Source organism: Galdieria sulphuraria (assembly GCF_000341285.1).
Source record: "Galdieria sulphuraria unplaced genomic scaffold scaf_19, whole genome shotgun sequence".
Taxonomy (NCBI): Eukaryota; Rhodophyta; class Bangiophyceae; order Galdieriales; family Galdieriaceae; genus Galdieria; species Galdieria sulphuraria.
Window position 1 is genome coordinate 121,171 of NW_005178456.1, and position 18,026 is coordinate 139,196.

General features: G+C 39.6%; 9 protein-coding genes across 10 annotated transcripts; 6 read left to right on the plus strand and 3 right to left on the minus strand.

Annotated features, from left to right (window-relative positions):
* The first annotated feature begins 20 nt into the window (after positions 1–20).
* On the plus strand, positions 21–2,779 carry Gasu_26320 (starch phosphorylase). The gene is made up of 2 exons (XM_005706509.1): positions 21–927; positions 977–2,779. Exons 1-2 carry the CDS (start codon positions 31–33, stop codon positions 2,741–2,743), a joined length of 2,664 nt encoding a protein of 887 aa, XP_005706566.1. The 5' UTR covers positions 21–30; the 3' UTR covers positions 2,744–2,779.
* A 1-nt stretch (position 2,780) lies between these two features.
* On the plus strand, positions 2,781–3,601 carry Gasu_26330 (calcineurin subunit B). Its single transcript, XM_005706510.1, has 5 exons — positions 2,781–2,859; positions 2,913–2,986; positions 3,040–3,300; positions 3,353–3,424; positions 3,482–3,601. Exons 1-5 carry the CDS (start codon positions 2,796–2,798, stop codon positions 3,527–3,529), a joined length of 519 nt encoding a protein of 172 aa, XP_005706567.1. The 5' UTR covers positions 2,781–2,795; the 3' UTR covers positions 3,530–3,601.
* Positions 3,602–3,605: 4 nt separating this feature from the next.
* Gasu_26340 (glycine oxidase ThiO) lies at positions 3,606–5,670 on the minus strand. Its single transcript, XM_005706511.1, has 3 exons — positions 5,644–5,670; positions 5,273–5,585; positions 3,606–5,223 (listed from the first exon to the last, which is right to left on the minus strand). The coding sequence occupies exons 1-3, from the start codon at positions 5,649–5,651 to the stop codon at positions 3,688–3,690; spliced, it is 1,857 nt and encodes a 618-aa protein (XP_005706568.1). The 5' UTR covers positions 5,652–5,670; the 3' UTR covers positions 3,606–3,687.
* Positions 5,671–5,680: 10 nt separating this feature from the next.
* Gasu_26350 (acyl-CoA dehydrogenase) lies at positions 5,681–7,491 on the plus strand. The gene has a single exon (XM_005706512.1). The coding sequence runs from the start codon at positions 5,688–5,690 to the stop codon at positions 7,308–7,310; it is 1,623 nt and encodes a 540-aa protein (XP_005706569.1). The 5' UTR covers positions 5,681–5,687; the 3' UTR covers positions 7,311–7,491.
* A 29-nt stretch (positions 7,492–7,520) lies between these two features.
* Positions 7,521–10,061, plus strand: Gasu_26360 (transferase, transferring glycosyl groups / transferase, transferring hexosyl groups). 2 transcript variants are annotated; one of them, XM_005706513.1, is made up of 7 exons: positions 7,521–8,225; positions 8,272–8,440; positions 8,490–8,560; positions 8,628–8,759; positions 8,810–9,056; positions 9,104–9,284; positions 9,329–10,061. In XM_005706513.1, the coding sequence occupies exons 1-7, from the start codon at positions 7,557–7,559 to the stop codon at positions 9,663–9,665; spliced, it is 1,806 nt and encodes a 601-aa protein (XP_005706570.1). In that variant the 5' UTR covers positions 7,521–7,556; the 3' UTR covers positions 9,666–10,061. The 2 variants fall into 2 exon arrangements, with proteins under 2 accessions (XP_005706570.1, XP_005706571.1); XM_005706514.1 differs by having other exon boundaries at positions 9,104–9,911.
* Positions 10,062–10,070: 9 nt separating this feature from the next.
* On the plus strand, positions 10,071–13,621 carry Gasu_26370 (phosphoenolpyruvate carboxylase). Its single transcript, XM_005706515.1, has 14 exons — positions 10,071–10,400; positions 10,448–10,809; positions 10,860–11,065; positions 11,122–11,306; positions 11,361–11,504; positions 11,560–11,729; positions 11,781–11,943; positions 11,998–12,102; positions 12,152–12,295; positions 12,348–12,501; positions 12,546–12,919; positions 12,973–13,122; positions 13,174–13,377; positions 13,432–13,621. Exons 1-14 carry the CDS (start codon positions 10,104–10,106, stop codon positions 13,597–13,599), a joined length of 2,826 nt encoding a protein of 941 aa, XP_005706572.1. The 5' UTR covers positions 10,071–10,103; the 3' UTR covers positions 13,600–13,621.
* A 4-nt stretch (positions 13,622–13,625) lies between these two features.
* On the minus strand, positions 13,626–16,300 carry Gasu_26380 (acetyl-CoA C-acetyltransferase). Its single transcript, XM_005706516.1, has 12 exons — positions 15,640–16,300; positions 15,453–15,544; positions 15,303–15,401; positions 15,201–15,245; positions 15,103–15,149; positions 14,975–15,031; positions 14,857–14,922; positions 14,680–14,805; positions 14,542–14,629; positions 14,408–14,491; positions 14,029–14,348; positions 13,626–13,977 (listed from the first exon to the last, which is right to left on the minus strand). Exons 2-12 carry the CDS (start codon positions 15,487–15,489, stop codon positions 13,678–13,680), a joined length of 1,269 nt encoding a protein of 422 aa, XP_005706573.1. The 5' UTR covers positions 15,490–15,544; positions 15,640–16,300; the 3' UTR covers positions 13,626–13,677.
* A 20-nt stretch (positions 16,301–16,320) lies between these two features.
* Gasu_26390 (26S proteasome regulatory subunit N11) lies at positions 16,321–17,531 on the plus strand. The gene is made up of 4 exons (XM_005706517.1): positions 16,321–16,455; positions 16,510–16,597; positions 16,647–16,789; positions 16,842–17,531. The coding sequence occupies exons 1-4, from the start codon at positions 16,420–16,422 to the stop codon at positions 17,502–17,504; spliced, it is 930 nt and encodes a 309-aa protein (XP_005706574.1). The 5' UTR covers positions 16,321–16,419; the 3' UTR covers positions 17,505–17,531.
* Positions 17,532–17,538: 7 nt separating this feature from the next.
* On the minus strand, positions 17,539–18,000 carry Gasu_26400 (coiled-coil-helix-coiled-coil-helix domain-containing protein 5). Its single transcript, XM_005706518.1, has 2 exons — positions 17,834–18,000; positions 17,539–17,780 (listed from the first exon to the last, which is right to left on the minus strand). Exons 1-2 carry the CDS (start codon positions 17,974–17,976, stop codon positions 17,603–17,605), a joined length of 321 nt encoding a protein of 106 aa, XP_005706575.1. The 5' UTR covers positions 17,977–18,000; the 3' UTR covers positions 17,539–17,602.
* Positions 18,001–18,026: the final 26 nt, after the last annotated feature.

Consider the following 18,026-nt stretch of genomic DNA (forward strand, 5'->3'; position numbering starts at 1 on the left):
TCGTTTTCTGCTTTCTGCTGGAACACTCCGATGCAGGCGAGGACACCAACAGGTATTGAAACTCCTTCTTCAGGTCTCGCGAGTCCTTCTTTTGGAAGTGGTGTATTAACCCCTTCCTATCAACAAAAACCTAGATTAGGTCATCCTGGTTCTTTTTCTAGACTGAGAGACTTAGACGAAGAACAACGTGACCCAAAGAAGAAACTTTTGTTTGAGTTATTGAAGGTTTATTCGCCAAACGATATAAGATCAATTCAGGAATCAATCGTTAAACATGCAGAGTACTCGTTGGCTCGTAACCGCTATAGTATTGACGACTTTGTTGCCTGCGAAGCGGCTGCTTTGGCACTACGAGATCGATTGCTGGAAAGTTGGAACGACACGCAACAATATTACATGAAAAAAGACGTAAAAAGAGTTTATTATTTGTCTTTGGAGTTTCTGATGGGAAGATCTTTGAAGAATGCCCTTACCAATGCTAACTTGGAGGAACTATTTGCTGCTTCCTTAAAGGAACTCGGATTTGACATTGAAAAGCTTTATGAACAAGAATATGATGCTGCGTTAGGAAATGGTGGCCTTGGTCGTCTTGCTGCGTGTTTTCTGGATTCTATGGCCACTCTCAATGTTCCTGGTTGGGGTTATGGTATTCGTTATGAATACGGAATGTTTCGACAGAAAGTTATTGGTGGTGAACAAATAGAAGTTCCTGATTATTGGTTAAGTCGAGGTAATCCTTGGGAAATTGAAAGATTAGATGTCTGTTATCCTGTTCGCTTCTATGGTAGTTTTGAAAGACTAGCTGATGGTCGAGCACTTTGGACAGGAGGGGAAGTTATTCAGGCTATTGCCTTCGATGTTCCTGTTCCAGGGTACGATACTTATAATACGAATAATTTGAGATTATGGAAGGCATTACCGTTCAAGGTTGGTTGATTTGTATTATCAGTCACTCTTTGTTGACAAGGTTGAAAAGGAATTCGATTTGGATGCTTTTAACCGAGCTGACTACTATAAAGCTATTGAGGCAGAAGAGAGGGCTACAGCAATCAGTGCAGTTTTATATCCCTCTGATGGAACGCTAGCCGGGAAAGAGTTGAGACTGAAGCAAGAATACTTTTTTGTTTCTGCAACACTGCAGGATGCTATCAGAAGGTTCAAAAAGATACCTCGGAGTATAAAAGAACTTCCCTCCAAAGTTTGTTTTCAATTGAATGACACACATCCAGTGATAGCCATAGCAGAAATGATGAGAATTCTTATTGATCACGAAGGTCTCAAATTCTTAGAAGCTTTGGAAGTAACGAGATCCTGTTTTGCCTATACTAACCATACAGTAATGCCCGAAGCGCTAGAGAAATGGAGTGTTCCTCTTTTTGAGTCATTACTTCCAAGACACTTGGCAATAATTTACGATATCAATTTCAACTTTTTGGAACAAGTACGAAAGAAGTATCCTGGAGATGATGGAAAGCTCGCAAGGCTTAGTATCATTGAAGAAGGTTCGGTTAAGATGGTTCGTATGGCACATTTAGGAATCGTTGGCTCATTTGCAGTAAATGGCGTGGCTGAACTTCACACACAATTATTAAAAACGCAAGTTTTTCCGGAATTCTATGAACTATGGCCACATAAGTTTCAAAATAAGACAAATGGTATAACTCCTCGAAGATGGTTACTGGAATGTAATCCAGCTTTGGCAGAAGTTATTTCGCGATGGTTAGAGTCGGATAGTTGGGTGAAGTACCTATCGGAGTTGCGTGGAATTCTAGAGCATGCAGATAATCCAGAGTTTCAGAGAGAATGGTCAGAAGCACGCTTAGAAAATAAAAGACGATTAGCAGCATTCATTCATCAAGTGACTGGAATACAAGTAGAAGCCGGTGCTATGTTTGATGTTCACGTGAAACGAATTCACGAGTATAAAAGGCAGTTGTTGAATATTTTATCATTGGTTCATCGATATCAATATATATTATCGCTTGATGAAGCAAGTCGCAAACAAATGGTTCCAAGGGTTGTAATATTTGCTGGAAAGGCAGCACCTGGTTACAAGATGGCAAAGAATATTATTCGATTGATCAATGACATCGGAAGAGTTGTTAACAATGACGGTAGAATTGGTAATCTCTTAAAGATTGTATTCCTTCCCAATTATAACGTTTCTCTGGCAGAACGTATCGTAGCAGCTGCAGATATAAGTCAACATATTTCAACTGCAGGTACAGAAGCTTCTGGTACTTCCAATATGAAGTTTTCATTGAATGGTTGTCTTATTGTTGGAACCCTTGATGGAGCCAACATTGAGATTCGTGAAGAAGTCGGTGAAGAGAATATCTTTATATTTGGATTGAATGCTGAGCAAGTGGTTGAGGAACGGAAGAAGCTTGACCCATCTTATCCTTTGAATGACAAACTTACAAAAGTATTAGAACTTATTGAATCTGGAGCATTAGTCGATCCTGGGAAACATCAAGAAGTGTTGGACTCACTACGTGGAGGAAGAGACTGGTATCTTGTTAGTGCAGACTTTGAATCTTATTTGCAAATGCAGCAGCAAGTGGATGAAGTATTTCGAGATCATCCAGAGACTTGGCTCAAGATGTCAATCCACTGTACTGCTGGAAGTGGCAAATTCTCTTCTGATCGAACAATATCTGAATACACAAGAGATATTTGGCGAGTGGAACCTTGTCCTTGTCCGGAACCCGTCTGTCCTGACAGTCACGGTATTGTAGTATGATGATATCATATGGCCAATAAAATTTTTCATTAGCAGTGATTCACTCTTTCATATGGGAGCGAATACTTCTGCACTGTTATCTGAAGAAATAGAAGAAATAGCAAAAGAGTCTCATCGTACGTTTCTATTACATCTATTTTGTGTTTTAGTGAAAGTAACTTTCTCCTAGTAACAAGCAAGGAAATAAAGCGTCTATACAAGCGCTTCCAGAAACTCGATAGAAACAGTTCTGGAACTATTGAGGTACCTATCGCTTCCAATTTTACTAATGGAAAACTTAACAGTCAGTCACATAGAGTGAAGAACTTTATATGATTCCGGAACTTGCAATGAATCCTTTGGTTCCACGCATCGTTTCCATGTTTGATGGAGTGAACTTCCGCCAATTTGTCTCACTTTTGAGTATTTTTAGTGCCACTTCGCCAAAACAAGAGAAGATTGACTTTGCTTTTCGAATATACGATGTGGAAAATGACGGTATCATATCTGTGAACGACCTTGTCGAACTGCTACAAATGATGGTTGGTAATAACTTGGACCAATCAACTTTGGAAGAGGTTTGAGTGCTTTGCTCCTCGTGAAAACATTACTTTCTTATTTGTAAAACAGATTGCAAGGGCTACTATTCAAGCCTCTGATAGCAACCATGATGATAAGGTCAGCAAGGAAGAGTTTACTTCAGTAAGAGCTCTTGTCGGTTAGCTTCTTATATGTGTCATTTTCAACGTTGTATTTTAGTTGATTGAGAAAACCGATATTGAACAGAGTATGACGATTCACTTTTAAAAATATTTCAATTCTTCAAAAATACTTTGAATACAAAGTAGGGTGAGTAACAATCGAGTATTATTTTTTGTTAAGATTAGACAAAAGGTCCCTATTCCTTCGTAAATATAACAATATATTTCCCTCATCCTACCAAAAAAAGTTTTCGTCTTATGCAACTAACAAGGAATATTCTGATTAGTATCAACAGTTTCATAAAGCTTAAGCCATTGATTATAATCATCTTCAAGTCCCTTTTCAACTCCGTTTTCTTCTTCTTGATCCGACTGACATGTTTCATTTGTAAGAGACTTGTCCAGGCTTGAACTTGGAGAAAGATCAGTCCGTTCAGAAACTGGTGCTTGGAAATGAAGGTTGGCAAGAATTGCCTTGCGAAACTCTCTTTCATAATTATCATCACCTACTCCAGATGATATATCTAAATAGGCATCTGTACTCTGAGACCATTCGGTCGTTGCAGAATCCTTTGTTGAACTATACTGCCTTTCAACTTCAGAAAGAACTCCATTCAAGTGGCTAGAGTTGGATTGGGCTGTTTGAGAGATTGCGAAATTCTGATCGGTAAAGTCTCCGTATCCTTTGGTGTTAAATAGGTCAGCAGGGGGCTGCCTGTAGTGAATCGGGATCAATTGTCCATCTTCACCTACTTGCCATAGTTTAACTTCTGATGAATCTTCTATTTCCTGTTTCTTTGAAAGATCCTTCCATAATTTTTGAGATTCTGAACTCAGACTTTTCAATTCTTCTGTAGTAACTCCCTTTTCATCCATATCATTATAATCTTCGACGTTCTGTATCTTATTCCAGTTACTTGCGCTAGCATGAGAAAACCGTTGCACCGAGAATGCATTTATAATATCGCTTTCTAAAATTATATCATCCATACTCATATCTAGCGCAACTCTGGAGGCAATCTTCCCACTTATCGGTGCTAACAAAATGCCGTTTCGATGATGCCCTGCACAAACCGAAACATTTTCAAACCACAATTTACCAAAGATAGGTAATAAATCCGGTGTTGTTGGCCGATAACCAGTCCATGTGTCTCTCAAAGGTAACTGAGATAAAGAAGGAATCAGCTTAAATGTCTCTTCCAAAACTGTATATATTCCACCTGCACTTGTTTTGAAATCAACCAAGCAGTTATCTTCAACTGTTGCGCCAAGAACAATTTCTCCATTCTTCCGTGGAACAATATATCCTCCCTCACCATAAATGACTCGTTGGAGTGGTACCAGACCATTTTCATTACACAAAGAAATCATCTGTCCTTTTTGTGGATGAACTGGAAGTGGTATGAGTTTACGCAACCAACAGCCATTTGCTACTACGTATCTCTCCCCTGCAATTACGTCTCCTGTCGAAAGTTGAAGCTTGGAAAGCATATTGTTGGAATAAATCATGTTAGCCACGAAACTATAAATAAACTGAACACCGATTCTCTTGCATGCAACTGTCAAAGATTCATACAACTTCTTGTTATTGATGTGGCAATCTTCTGGGAACCACCAACCTCCCACAACTTCTTCACTAAGAAGCGGTTCAAATAAGAGCAACTCTTTCTTTGATAGCCATTGGTGATGACCTCCTTGAATAGGTGGTTTCCACGTGGAAACAGCGTCATCTCCAAAGGATGGGCAAATGAAGCCACTACTGCTAAAATCTGTGCTCATACCACTAGTACGCTCAACTTCCTAGAAAAAGGTCGTCAAATATTGCAATCTTAGTTAGAGATGCACTAACCTCTACAAAGGCGGGATACAGGCTACGACTTGAAACACATAACTTCAAAAGTGCACTTTGCTCCAACCTTTCTCCTTGAGGTGCCAACATTCCAGCAGCTGCAACAGTCGCTGAGGCGTTTCCGTCTCCAACAACGACAGTAATCTTTGCACCTAGTTTGGCTGCTTCCCAAGCAATACTGAGACCTATTAGTCCACCACCTATCACGATGAGGTCCGAAGAATGTTTCGTTGACGTCTGAATATGACGGCAACTGTTTAAAGAATAGAAGACATTTCTTCTTCTAAAAATACAATTTCTTGTGGAACGGTATCTGAACCTATAACAGTTTCTACTGGAAACTGAGTCTGGCTTGTATTCTGATAGAGTACTGCTCCATTGCACGCCAAAGCTATTCACAAATGCCATTTCTCCCATGTTTACTAGCTCTGGAACACAGAATAATTTATCGAAACCCTTCTTCCAAGAACCTCCAAAGCTACCACCCAACACGTTTCGTACTGACAAACTTTTGCAGAAGTTCCTTCTTTCAGTACTACCCAAGAATATTCAAAAAGATATTTTTGGGCACCTGGATTATGTCGGTGGCCAGGTTGCTTCAACTCTGTTGGATTGGGCTGCAGATTGTGAAGCCAACGAGCCTTTTCACGTTCCTTTTGATGCTTGGGGAAAGAGAGTAGACAGACTGGTACTATCGCAGAGCTGGAGCAAGCTTGAAGGTTTTGCAGCAGAAAATGGCCTTGTGAGTATTGCATATGAGAGAAAGTTTGGTTGTTACTCGAGAGTATACCAAATGGCTTTGCTGTATTTGTTTGCTCCAAGTTCAGCTTTCGTATCTTGTCCACTTGCAATGACTGATGGGGTTGCACGTGCTTTGGAGATACACGGAGACAAGGATCTAAAGGAGAGAGTTCTGCCTCATCTTATATCACGAAATCCTGGAGAGTTTTGGACCGCAGGTCAATGGATGACAGAGAAAACGGGTGGTTCTGATGTCAGTCAAACTTCTACTGTGGCCATTCCCGATATTGCTGAAGAGTCTGAGTTTGGCGCCACACATAGTCTTTACGGTGTCAAATGGTTCGCGTCTGCGATTGACTCGAATATTGCTCTCACTCTTGCAAAAACGCAGGGTAAAGAAGACTTAGACACAAGAGAACTATCTCTTTTCTATGTAGAATTCCGAAAGAATAAGAATGACTGTCTACAAAAAATTGAGATACTCCGCCTGAAGGATAAACTTGGTACCAGAGCTTTGCCCACTGCTGAAATCAAATTGAATGGAACGCCCGCCAGATTAATTGGAAGAGAAGGAAGAGGAGTAAGTAACATTTCAGTAGTTTTAAATATCACCCGTATTTATAATGCCGTGTGTTGTGTGGCGCATATGAGACGGAGTCTTGACCTTTTAGAAGATTATCTTAAAAAGAGGAGGTCGTTTGGGAATGTCATCTTTCATCATCCGTTGCAATATCGAGTTTTAAGGAATCTAGAAATCACGTACCAACGTTCATTCCTGTTGACGTTCTTTGCAGCATTTTTGTTGGGTAAAGAAGAAAATGGTGAAGCTTCGGGAGAGGAGTGTATGCTTCTAAGGATGATCACACCGCTCGTTAAACTTTATACCGCAAAGCAAGTCATTGTTGTTTCAAGTGAAGTTGTGGAATCTTTTGGCGGAGCTGGTTATATTGAAAATACGGGGATACCTCGTTTACTTCGTGATGCTCAAGTTTACGCCATTTGGGAAGGGACGACGAACATAATGTGTTTAGACATATTGAGAGTGTTTGCGAAGTATTCGTCATCAAGAAGTGTCTTATTGCGAAACTTGTCTGAAAATGGCTCAAAGTTATCCCTTGGCGAAACATGGAAGAAGAAGTATAATGAATTAGAGTACCTGTTGGAATCCCAAGATATAACAAGTTCTTCAATGCAAAGCAAAGGTAGAAGAATAGCTTTTTTGATGGCATTTTTATGGTCAGAAATCTTGCTTGCAAAGTATCATATGGATGATGGAAATTCTATCGGAAAAATGTAGCGAGACTGAACCCTAGCACAGACACATACTATTTCGAGATTCGAACAATATGAGTAGGAACTGAGTACACTAATATTGAGATTCTACAACAGTGCTTTTAAAATAGTAACTTTTGTTATAGATGAAACACACAACTCCGGACATTACGCACACCTGCATTAAAAAATGAGGAATTTTGGCGCCATTTTCTCGTTTCCAATTCATCCATATTTATCCCCGTATTTTGTCATTATAAGTAATTGAAACATGAAGGAGTGGATGAGGTTGTTATTTCTACTAACAGTAGTGCCAATTGTTTCTTCAATTCACGAGAGACAGAGAGAGGCGTTGCCTTCATCAAGGATGGCTCCTACTCTGATGAAAATTAGTAATGGAGAAAATTTACAACAGTATCATACCTCTCTTGGAAGAGTTCCCGAAGAACCCATTCCTAGTACTTCATATAGAGAACCTGCGTTTGTATCGGAAATCGAGTTCATGGGACCTTTTCATAGACAAGAATACAATGAAGAAATGGATGACGGTATTGAAGCGTTCGTTACCTCGGTTGCAAACGATGAAGATGCAATCGATGCATGTGTTTTAGCAAGAAGTATCCAGTCGCATTTTGGCACGTCAAGAGATATGATAGCAATCGTGTTAGGATCCAAGGGTGATAGTGGTGTAAGATGGTACCCTGGGGACAAGGAGAAGAACTGGAAAACTTTGAAAGGTTGCGGATGGGACGTTCTGAAATTCTCGTTACCTTCCAATCAGTATATTATTGAAACGAGACGCCTCGAATGGCTTCGAATACATTCTTGGGCATTGGCTGAATACAAGGCAGTAGTTTACGTGGAACCTAATTCTTTAGTAATTTCTCCATCAGTGGAAGAAATGTTTAGATGTGGCTGTTTTTGTGCTTCTATCTATAAGGTAGCAAGGTGGTTCTTTCTCATGGCATTTCATTGATCTGAAAAAGGGAGATTATTTTGAACCTGACGTTATGGGACTTAAACCAGATGCTTCTGTTTACCAGCATATGTTATCAACATTAGAAGCAAATACACTTGGAAAGAAGCCCCAACTTGTGGCTTGGTTCAACACCTATTTTAAGGATCTCTTAATGAAGCCTTATTTTCCTTTGAAAGGTAAGGTTTTGAACATGGTTTCAAGAATTTGATATTGGAACTGCTGTAGTCCCTGCAGAAACGGTTCGATGCTTCAGCTGTGAGGTAAAATATTTTAGCATTTGTATGCGCAGACTTCCTGTGGGTTATAACGCAGATCCTGTCTCACATGGAATCTTTCTCAACAGTCGACTCTTGCGTTATAAAGTTTCAAGGTAGCAACATTCATTTGAATTTCTTATCCTTTAATGCCGGAGTTAGTTTGAAACCCTACAAATGGTGGTCAGCCATCTTCCTTTCTCCTCATTCCAGAAAAATATATCTTCACTACAAGAGACAAGTAAGTAACGTTCATGGGATAGCTACACAAAGGATATGACCGTAGCTCAGATCAAGAACATCAAAGATATCAATCGTTCCTTCCATGTAATTTGTTTATTTCGCGTTTCTCTTGTTGCTAGTATTCTGCTCATTGTCAGGAAAAAGTGGAAATGTACTGTTTCGAAGGGGTCATATGTCAGATGGAACTCCACTTTATTTGCGCTCTTTCTATCTTATCTTCTTGGTCCTTTAACTTTATTTGCATGTATTACAACTAGTTGGCTATTGGTTCCGCGTTATTGTGAATATATAACAGGTTGGTGGAAAATTTGATACTCACAGTGGGTAACTCATATGAAGTAGGAACACTATGCTTCGACGCTCTGTTCACTATACAATATTTCTCCTTGATCGACTTTGTTATTCATATTTATACTTCAGCTTCTTATCGTAATTCTCAAGAAGAAACTATAGATGACACTGAACATTGCTTGAAAATCTCAGTGCCATGGATGCAGCGTGAAGAGAACTTGTTTCGTCTTTGGTAAGTTTGTTAGTTAAAAAAGATGCAGAACTGATGTCTTCAAGGCTATATAAGCTCAAAATACTGTTCATAGCAACTTTCTGTATTGTTCCTCATATCTTTATTCGATTCACAAGGAATATCAAAGCTCTTATCACAATGTTCGTGGCTTATTTGCTGTTTCTTTCATTTCTGTCGCAGCTTCTTCTCTTCTTGAATTGCAGGCAATCGCTCTATCGCAAGCTGTTGATAATATATTATAACTACGAAAAGGAGACCTTTTTGGATCCTGAAGAGGCAACATCCTCCTATGGCCATACGATAGTTACAAAGAAAACGTCGGCAATACTTGAAAATCCACGGTACTCCTTGAATCATTTGAACCGATGGAAAAAATTTTAGCAGCTTTGAATAGTTGACATGTCTTCGGTTGGCAATGTTAGTAGCATAACAAGTAATTATCTTGATTCAGTTAAAACACTTCGAGCTGATAAAGAAGTTATCTATTGCCCACTTTTAGTTTCGAGAGTGCAATTCAACTTTTGAAGTAACATAACCAGGTTGCAGAGCTCCAAAATATTCGCAGTGCATTCTTCCTTGACAATATTTCGTGATATTCTTTTTTGGCTACGAATGATACATTGATCTGTTCAACACAAAATTGATTGGCAAACCAAGAAGCTTCTCTCGAAAGCTGTCAACCAGTATCTAACAACGAAAGGACATCTAATCGCCAAGGACTAGGCAATTCTCATTCCAACATCAACTGTCGAATAATAAGTGAATTTAGGCCCATTGAATTTTTCGTTGGCCTTCAAATATTGAAAGAGAGACGGACTTATGGAGACGCCGACATCTTTAGATCTCACAAGCAGTGCAAGCTACGAAAGCTTCGTTAGTAGAAAGGATGGGAAATACAAGGAAAGCGTTGACTTTGCTTTACCCTTGAAGAGTGACATAGATTACATCAGAAGTTCCCTTTTGAATATCATAGGTTCTCGTTGTGGGCACGAAACGTATGAGGCTATAGAGAAGATTCGAGAGCTTTCTTACATATATGATACTCAACAGCAAGATACCAACTTTGTAGACTTATGCCGGTATATTGAGTCCTTACCAGAAAACAAAATGTTGATGGTTTGTAAATTTCTTGGTTGTTTTGCCGCTTTATAAGCTCCTTGTAGGCAACTTCTTTTTTTTCAAATATGTGTAACATTGTCAACTATGCTGATTACGTTCACCGACTTCGAAGAAGGAGAGCGTTTGAAAGGGGGGACTCTGAAATGTTTCAAAGATATTCTTGCGATGAAATCTTTCAAGAGTTACTAAATCACGGTTTTACACCAGAAGAAATTCACAGCTATATTTGTCAGATCCAATGTGAAATGGTACTCACTGCGCACCCGACGCAAGCTGTAAGGCGAAGTTTATTATCAAAGTTATCAAAGCTAGCAACTTGTTTGCTCGAACGAGATCGAACCGACTTGACTCCGGCAGAACGAGAAAGGTTGGAGCAAATTTTGGAGTGTGCCTTATCTGCATTATGGTATATTTTTGTAGATTCGTTTTGGTTGATTGAAAACTCTGCTTTATTAGGCGTACTGATGAAGTAAGAAGAACGAAGCCGAAGCCTGAAGATGAAGCCAGAAGCGCTTTACAAGTAGTTGAAGATACTATTTGGCAAGCAGTTCCAAGATATATTCGCTCTATTGATCGCTCTTTAGCGAAAATTGGAGCTCCCCCGTTGCCTTTGGACACCGTTCCATTTTTGTTTGGTTCTTGGGCCGGAGGTGATAGAGATGGTAAGGAGAGTGGAGAGAAGGTATTCTGTGTGAGGAGATAATCCATTTCTTGCTAGGAAATCCATTCGTTACAGCTGATGTAACCAGAAGAGTCTGTCTGTTGAATCGATTAAGAGCTCTCAATCTGTACCTGCAAGAAGTAGAAGATCTCCTGTTTGATTTGTCGTTGCATTATGCGTCAGATGAGCTGCATGAATACAACAAAAGGCTACCCCTAACAAACTCCGAATACTTGGAAAAGGTAAATGAAATTCACCAATTTCCATTATATCATACATTAGGAAATATTGTATAGGAAAGACTGAAATATAAAGAATTTTGGAATCATGTTCCTCCAGCGGAACCATATCGATTGTTATTGGCATATATTCGAGATCGTTTGACGGCAACAAAAGTGTATACGGAAAACATATTAAGTGACAGACCGACAGCAGAGCCTGTAGGTTGAGTAATAATGTTTGACCGCATTTGGAGGAATAATTGTTGTATATTAGGACCCACAAGCACCTATATACACTCATATAGATGAATTACTCGAACCTCTATACGTCATGTATCGTTCATTGCACGACACAGGAGACGGCGTCATAGCAGAAGACCATTTGAAGGACTTTATTCGACAGGCCAAATGTTTTGGTTTGGAATTGGTTCGATTGGACATTCGGTAAGTTGATTTGTATATTGAAAGAGAAGTATGTGAATGCTATTGGGAAAGACAAGAAGCAGATAGACATACGAAAGCTATGGCGGCAATAACAGGATACATCGGAATGGGAGACTATTCTCAATGGGATGAAGAGACGAGGTTGTCGTTTTTGAATGAAGTTCTTTCCAGTCGTCGACCTCTGATTCCTCGTCGTTTTCCCTGCGATGAGAATGTGAGGGACTGTAGTGAGCCGTTTTTGGAAGTTAGTCTCAAATGCTTTGTTTAGGTGCAAGAAGTATTGGACACATTTCAAGTTTGCGCTGACTTGGGTGCTTCCAGTCTTGGTGCTTATATCATTTCGATGTGTATGGCATCTTCTGATGTTTTACTTGTAAGTAATCATATTTTATAATAGTCAGAATTCAAACTTTTGAGCTCAGGTGGAAGTGTTCCAACGGGAGTTCTGCATGAGTCGCCCGACACAACGGGTTGTTCCTTTACTGGAGACCATCCATGCTTTGCAAAATGCGACAAAGATGATGGAAACTTTGTTCTCGAATACTTGGTATCGACAACACCTTGAGGTAAGTTTTTATTTCTTTTTCTCATTATACAATACTGAAAGACTTTGCTCAGGAGTCCTTTGGGAATATTCAGGAAATTATGGTTGGATATAGTGACTCTGGAAAGGATGGCGGTAGGCTAACCAGCGCCTGGGAACTTTACAAGGCTCAAGAAAGTCTCACCAGAGTTGCCGAAAAATATGGAGTGACTCTGAGATTCTTTCATGGTAAGAAATGTTAAGTTTACAAGTTTTTTACTGAAATATGCCAGGTCGTGGTGGAACGGTTGGTCGTGGTGGAGGACCACAGCATCTTGCTATACTTTCGCAACCACCTGGGACAATCAATAAATATTTCAGAGTAACAATTCAAGGAGAGGTTATTCAGCAAGATTTTGATTTACCTGGTTTAGCTGATCGGACGTTAGAATGTTATTTGACTGCTATTCTTAAAGCTGAAATGATGCCATATTCACAAGTCAAGTCAGAATGGAGAGAACTTATGGATGCCATGAGTCAGATATCCTACAAAACATATCGCAGTGTTGTATATGAAAAGCCAGACTTTGTAAAATACTTTCGTTATGCCACTCCAGAACAAGAAATTGGACGTTTGAATATCGGTTCACGTCCTCAAAAGCGTAAGGTGAGATAGAGATCCTATTTTTTTTAAAAGCGGCTCAGTTGTTGTGTTCAAAGGATGGTGGAGTGGAAACTTTACGTGCCATTCCATGGATATTTGCGTGGAACCAGACCAGACTCCATTTGCCTGTTTGGTTGGGAACTGGTGCGGCGATTGATTATGCGAAGAAAACGAATAAATTAGAAACTCTTCAGTCGATGTACAAGGTAATAAAACGCCGAAACATACTAGTCATGCATCTAATTTTTTTTGGAAAGGAATGGCCTTTTGTTCACTCCTATTTTGACTTGATGACTATGGTTCTTGCCAAAGCAGATAGTCGAATATCAGCAAAGTATGATACGGAGCTAGTTCCTAAAGAGTTACAGTCGTTTGGAAGTTCGTTGAGAAAACTTTTAGCTGAAACCATCGATATGGTATTGTATGTGACTGGTGAGAAGCGTTTGTTAGACAATGACATTGTGAGAAAGTCGTTTGAAACCCTTTCCATGTTGTAACTTAGTAATCATTCTTAGGTTATGCAACGAGCAATGGATAGTCGTCGTCAGTGGTTGACTCCTATGCATATCGTGCAAGTAGAAATCCTCAAGAGACTTCGTGCTGGTACGGAAACTCAGACAATTGTGGATACTTTGGTTATCTCAATGAAAGCCATTGCGGCGGGGATGCAAAACACTGGTTAAGATTGCATCTGTTACGCAATCAACTTTCCTAAAAGATTTGTTTGCTTGTATTTGCATGGAATGAAAATTTGTCAAGTTTTAAGTAGTTCTTTCAATAACTACACAAGTTGCTCCACCACCACCATTACATATCGCTGCAACTCCTATACTTCCACTGGTCTGCTGCAATACAGAAGTAAGTGTCACTAAGATACGAGCACCAGAAGCGCCAATGGGATGACCGAGTGAAACTGCACCTCCATAAATGTTGACATGTTCCGGATTCAAATCTAAAAGCTTACAGTTTGCAACTGCAACGACAGAAAATGCCTCGTTGATTTCCCAAAAGTCAACATCTTTTGTGGCAAGTTTTGCTCTTTCAAGAGCTATTTTTACGGCCTTGGATAACTTTTATATTCTTCAAAAAAGAGATGAATATATGAGATTTACCTTGGCAGGAGTGGTTGGAAAACGAATAGGAGCTTGTTCTCCATCTGCATAACTCATTATCTTTGCAACCGGCTTCAGGCCATATTCTCGAACTGCCTGACCACTTGCTAGTACTAATGCAGCCGCTCCATCACTCAGCTTGCTCGAATTTCCAGCAGTGACAGTTCCATTTTGTTTCTTAAAGACTGTTTTCAATTCTCCTAGACGATCAACTTCTTTGAATCTTTTCACTTCTTCATCTGCATCAAAAACGGTGCCATCACTTAACGTTATAGGAACAATTTCATTTTTAAAGGAACCTAACTGAGTGGCTTTTGCAGCTGAATGTAACAAAATCATGAATAAGATAAATGATTCGTGACAATGATACTAGGCAAACCTCTAGAATACGATTTTGTAGCATAGTTATCTTGCTCCGCTCGTGATATTTGAAGTTCTTCAGCGCAGTGTTCACCACACATTCCTAAGTTGCTCTTAACAATTCAAAACTCGACATGAAAAAATCTTTTCTACCCATATGAAAGTCTTCATAAGGATCCCATAATCCATCATGAATCATACCGTCAACTGCTTTGACATCTCCCATTCGAGCTCCAAAACGCTAAATATCTTCTTTGTCAGATTATACAAGATGAGTACAAACGACAATACCAATCTATCAATATAATAAGGACTTTTGGTCATACTTTCCATTCCTCCAACGACTACAATGTTTGCTAGTCCCAACTGAATAGACTGAACGCCGAACACAGTTGATTTCAAACCAGACGAGCACACCTACAGTTCGTTAGGCTACTACTATGCTCCAGAAACAAACGATTGACCAACCTTATTTACTGTAGTACAAGGTATTGTATCTGCTAGACCTGCTGCCATACATGCTTGTTTGGCTGGCTAAGAAAAACAAATTGACAGTAATAAAACAAATGAACAGTCTTTTACGTACTGCTTGTCCAACCCCAGCGGATAATACGTTACCAAAATATATCTCGTCAATCTTACTCTATAAACAAGCAACCGAAAAGAGGCAATTAATAGCGAACAATCATCATACTGTATTTTTGCAACCAGTACCTTGTCTATTCCTGATACTTCCACTGCTCTTCGAATAGCCAAACCTCCTACCTCTCCTGTCAGATACAATCTAGGCTTTTCAACCAAAAACAATTTACCAAGTTGAGGAGCCGTATATTCTTTGAGAGCTCCACCATATGATCCTATTCATTCCAACCTTATAAAAGACAAGAGACCTTCCAACGACGGACGGTACAAACCTATAGCAGTTCGAGCAACAGAGACAATATATGCAGTTCTCTGAGATTCCGAGCTAGAACACCAATTTCGTTTCCACAAGGGCGTGATAGTAATTAAACCTTGTAGTATAAGGTAAGTTATAGAACAGAGCGTTAATCATGTGTACCAACGTGAAAGAATGCGCAGACTACCACCGCTAGCGTTCATTCCGTAGAAATGAATCGGCCCTCAGTGAGGAGGAGAAGGGCCAAGTGAGCATAGTCTATTCCGTTTCTTGTTCTGATAGAATGAAATAGGAGACTCAAGTATTTCTTCTCGAATGTTCTGTTTCATTTTTATTTTCTATATAAAGAATACTGAATTCTTTTCAAAGATGCTGATTGAACATATTAGATTAGAGTTTTCTCAAATAGAGGAGGAAAGATGATATGGTTATTTTTGTATATGGCATTTGTATGTAACGTTAATGGTCACTTATTCAATGGCTTTTAGCGTATGAGCCAAATGCCAGAGAAACTTTCACTGTGCTTGACTCATTCTACTTTATTTATGTAGTTTTCTGAGCACGCAGCAGTGGTACAAGAATACTTTTTCTTGGTTACAAAGGAACTCGTCGCCGCCGTGCTGAACAAGTTGCTCGTTGTCTATCGGGGTGAGTGATATTTCTCTACTTACTGTCTGGTGCTTTTGGCTTTTTTTGAATACTTCAACGAGCGTATTTGGCTGGAAGACAAACTCTGTCCTTAGAAGACTTTTGATAAAGTATTCCTACTTGATTGTTTTCTACAACAAACTCTTTATTAAAGAACCTGTAGTAACCTCAACAAGGCACTTTGGAAAGCTTTTCTGTATGTAAGCCAACTTTCACATAGTTCACAGGCTATTCGGGAGAAAACTCGTCTTGGTTTTTAATAGGCGCATATCGTTCAACTCGAACAAGTAAAACTTTTGCAGTTATTGAATATTTTTCTGTAGATCATTTGATAAAGAGTCACAATGTTTTTCAAGCTTTCAAAATAGCCATGTGAAACTATGCTTTAAACACAGGACATCCAGAGAAAAGAAACTCTATGGAGTTTAGTCGCTCCACTCTTACACTCATTCAAAACTCTTTTCATTTTCTGAATCGTTGGCTAAATGGAACGTTTGCAGCGCCTTTTTACACAAACTCAGGTACCTTTGCGGGTAATATTATTAGAGCAAAACAGTTGACAGGTTTTTATATAGAGTGGACCGCAACCCGATGCTCCCACGAACGACACCGCTGAAACGATATATATTTCTTCACTAGCCTTGTTAAAGATGCTTAAGCATGGTGAGTAAAAACTTGACTCGCTCTTTCCTTTGAGTTGAATAGTTTTTAGGAAGAGCAGGGGTTCCTATGGAAGTCATGGGCCTCATGCTGGGAGACTTTGTTGATGACTATACGGTAAAGGTGGTAGACGTATTTGCTATGCCTCAAAGTGGTACAGGTGTCAGCGTTGAAGCGGTGGACCCTGTTTTTCAGGTAATAATACATTTTTCATTCTCCACTTTGTGTTGTTCTTATTTCCTGACAGACAAAAATGTTGGATATGTTGAAACAAACTGGTCGACCAGAAATGGTTGTTGGATGGTATCATTCTCATCCTGGTTTTGGCTGTTGGCTTTCAGGTGTAGATATCAACACACAACAAAGCTTTGAGGCACTGAATAGCCGTGCAGTTGCTGTGGTTGTCGACCCTATTCAGTCTGTGAAAGGAAAGGTCGTTATTGACGCCTTTCGATTAATCAATCCACAAACCATGCTTTTGGGTCAGGAGCCGCGACAGACTACTTCTAATGTTGGATACTTGAACAAACCTTCCATACAGGCGTTAATTCATGGCTTGAATAGGCACTACTATTCGTTGGCTGTTGCTTATCGTAAGAATGAGTTGGAGGAACAAATGTTGCTCAACCTACACAAGAAGCACTGGAGCACCGGTTTGGAAGTTACAGATTTTGAGGAGCGAGCTGAGAAAAACGAAAGGGCGGTTCAATCCATGTTAGAGTTGGCAAAGAGTTATAGCAAAATGTTGGAAGAAGAACGCCAGTTGACGAAGGAACAAGCAGCTATTGCACATGTTGGTAAGGTTGATGCCAAAAAGCGCTTAGAACAAGACGTGACAGAGCTGATGAGTGAGAACATCGACCAGTGCTTAAGTTCCATGTTAGATTCTGTGGTTTTCCAACAAGCTTAGAGAAACACTGTGAAACTCCTTTGATTAGTGGAGCTTTCTAGTTTTCCTTTTTATTTTCAATTTCTGCGTAAATAAAACTATGTTGGATAATAGCAATATTAAGGACTGTTTTCAGAGTCTTCTTGATTGTTCCTAATCACGTTGTCCCCACATTCCAACACTCTTTTGCGCTTTTCTTCACAAAGAGTTGGTTCCTGTCTGTTTTCCTTGATACATCTTTCATATTGTCGAATTTCCAAAAAACAGCCCTCTCGCACCAAGTCCATGAACTGCATACTATTGTATGCAGACTGTAAATAAGTACTTCACAAAACAAAGGTTACACTCACTTTTCAGAAGTACACTTGGCAAATTCTGCTTTCTGGGGCCTACAAACTTCCTCCCAATTCTCTCTATTTTCTGCCACACAGTGTTGAAAGTTTCTAAACTCAGTTCCACACTTTTCACTCACTGCGTTCAACGCTGCCTCCATTGTAATATCGACCAAAAAGAATTCAAGTACGAAGTTATAATATTATTCTA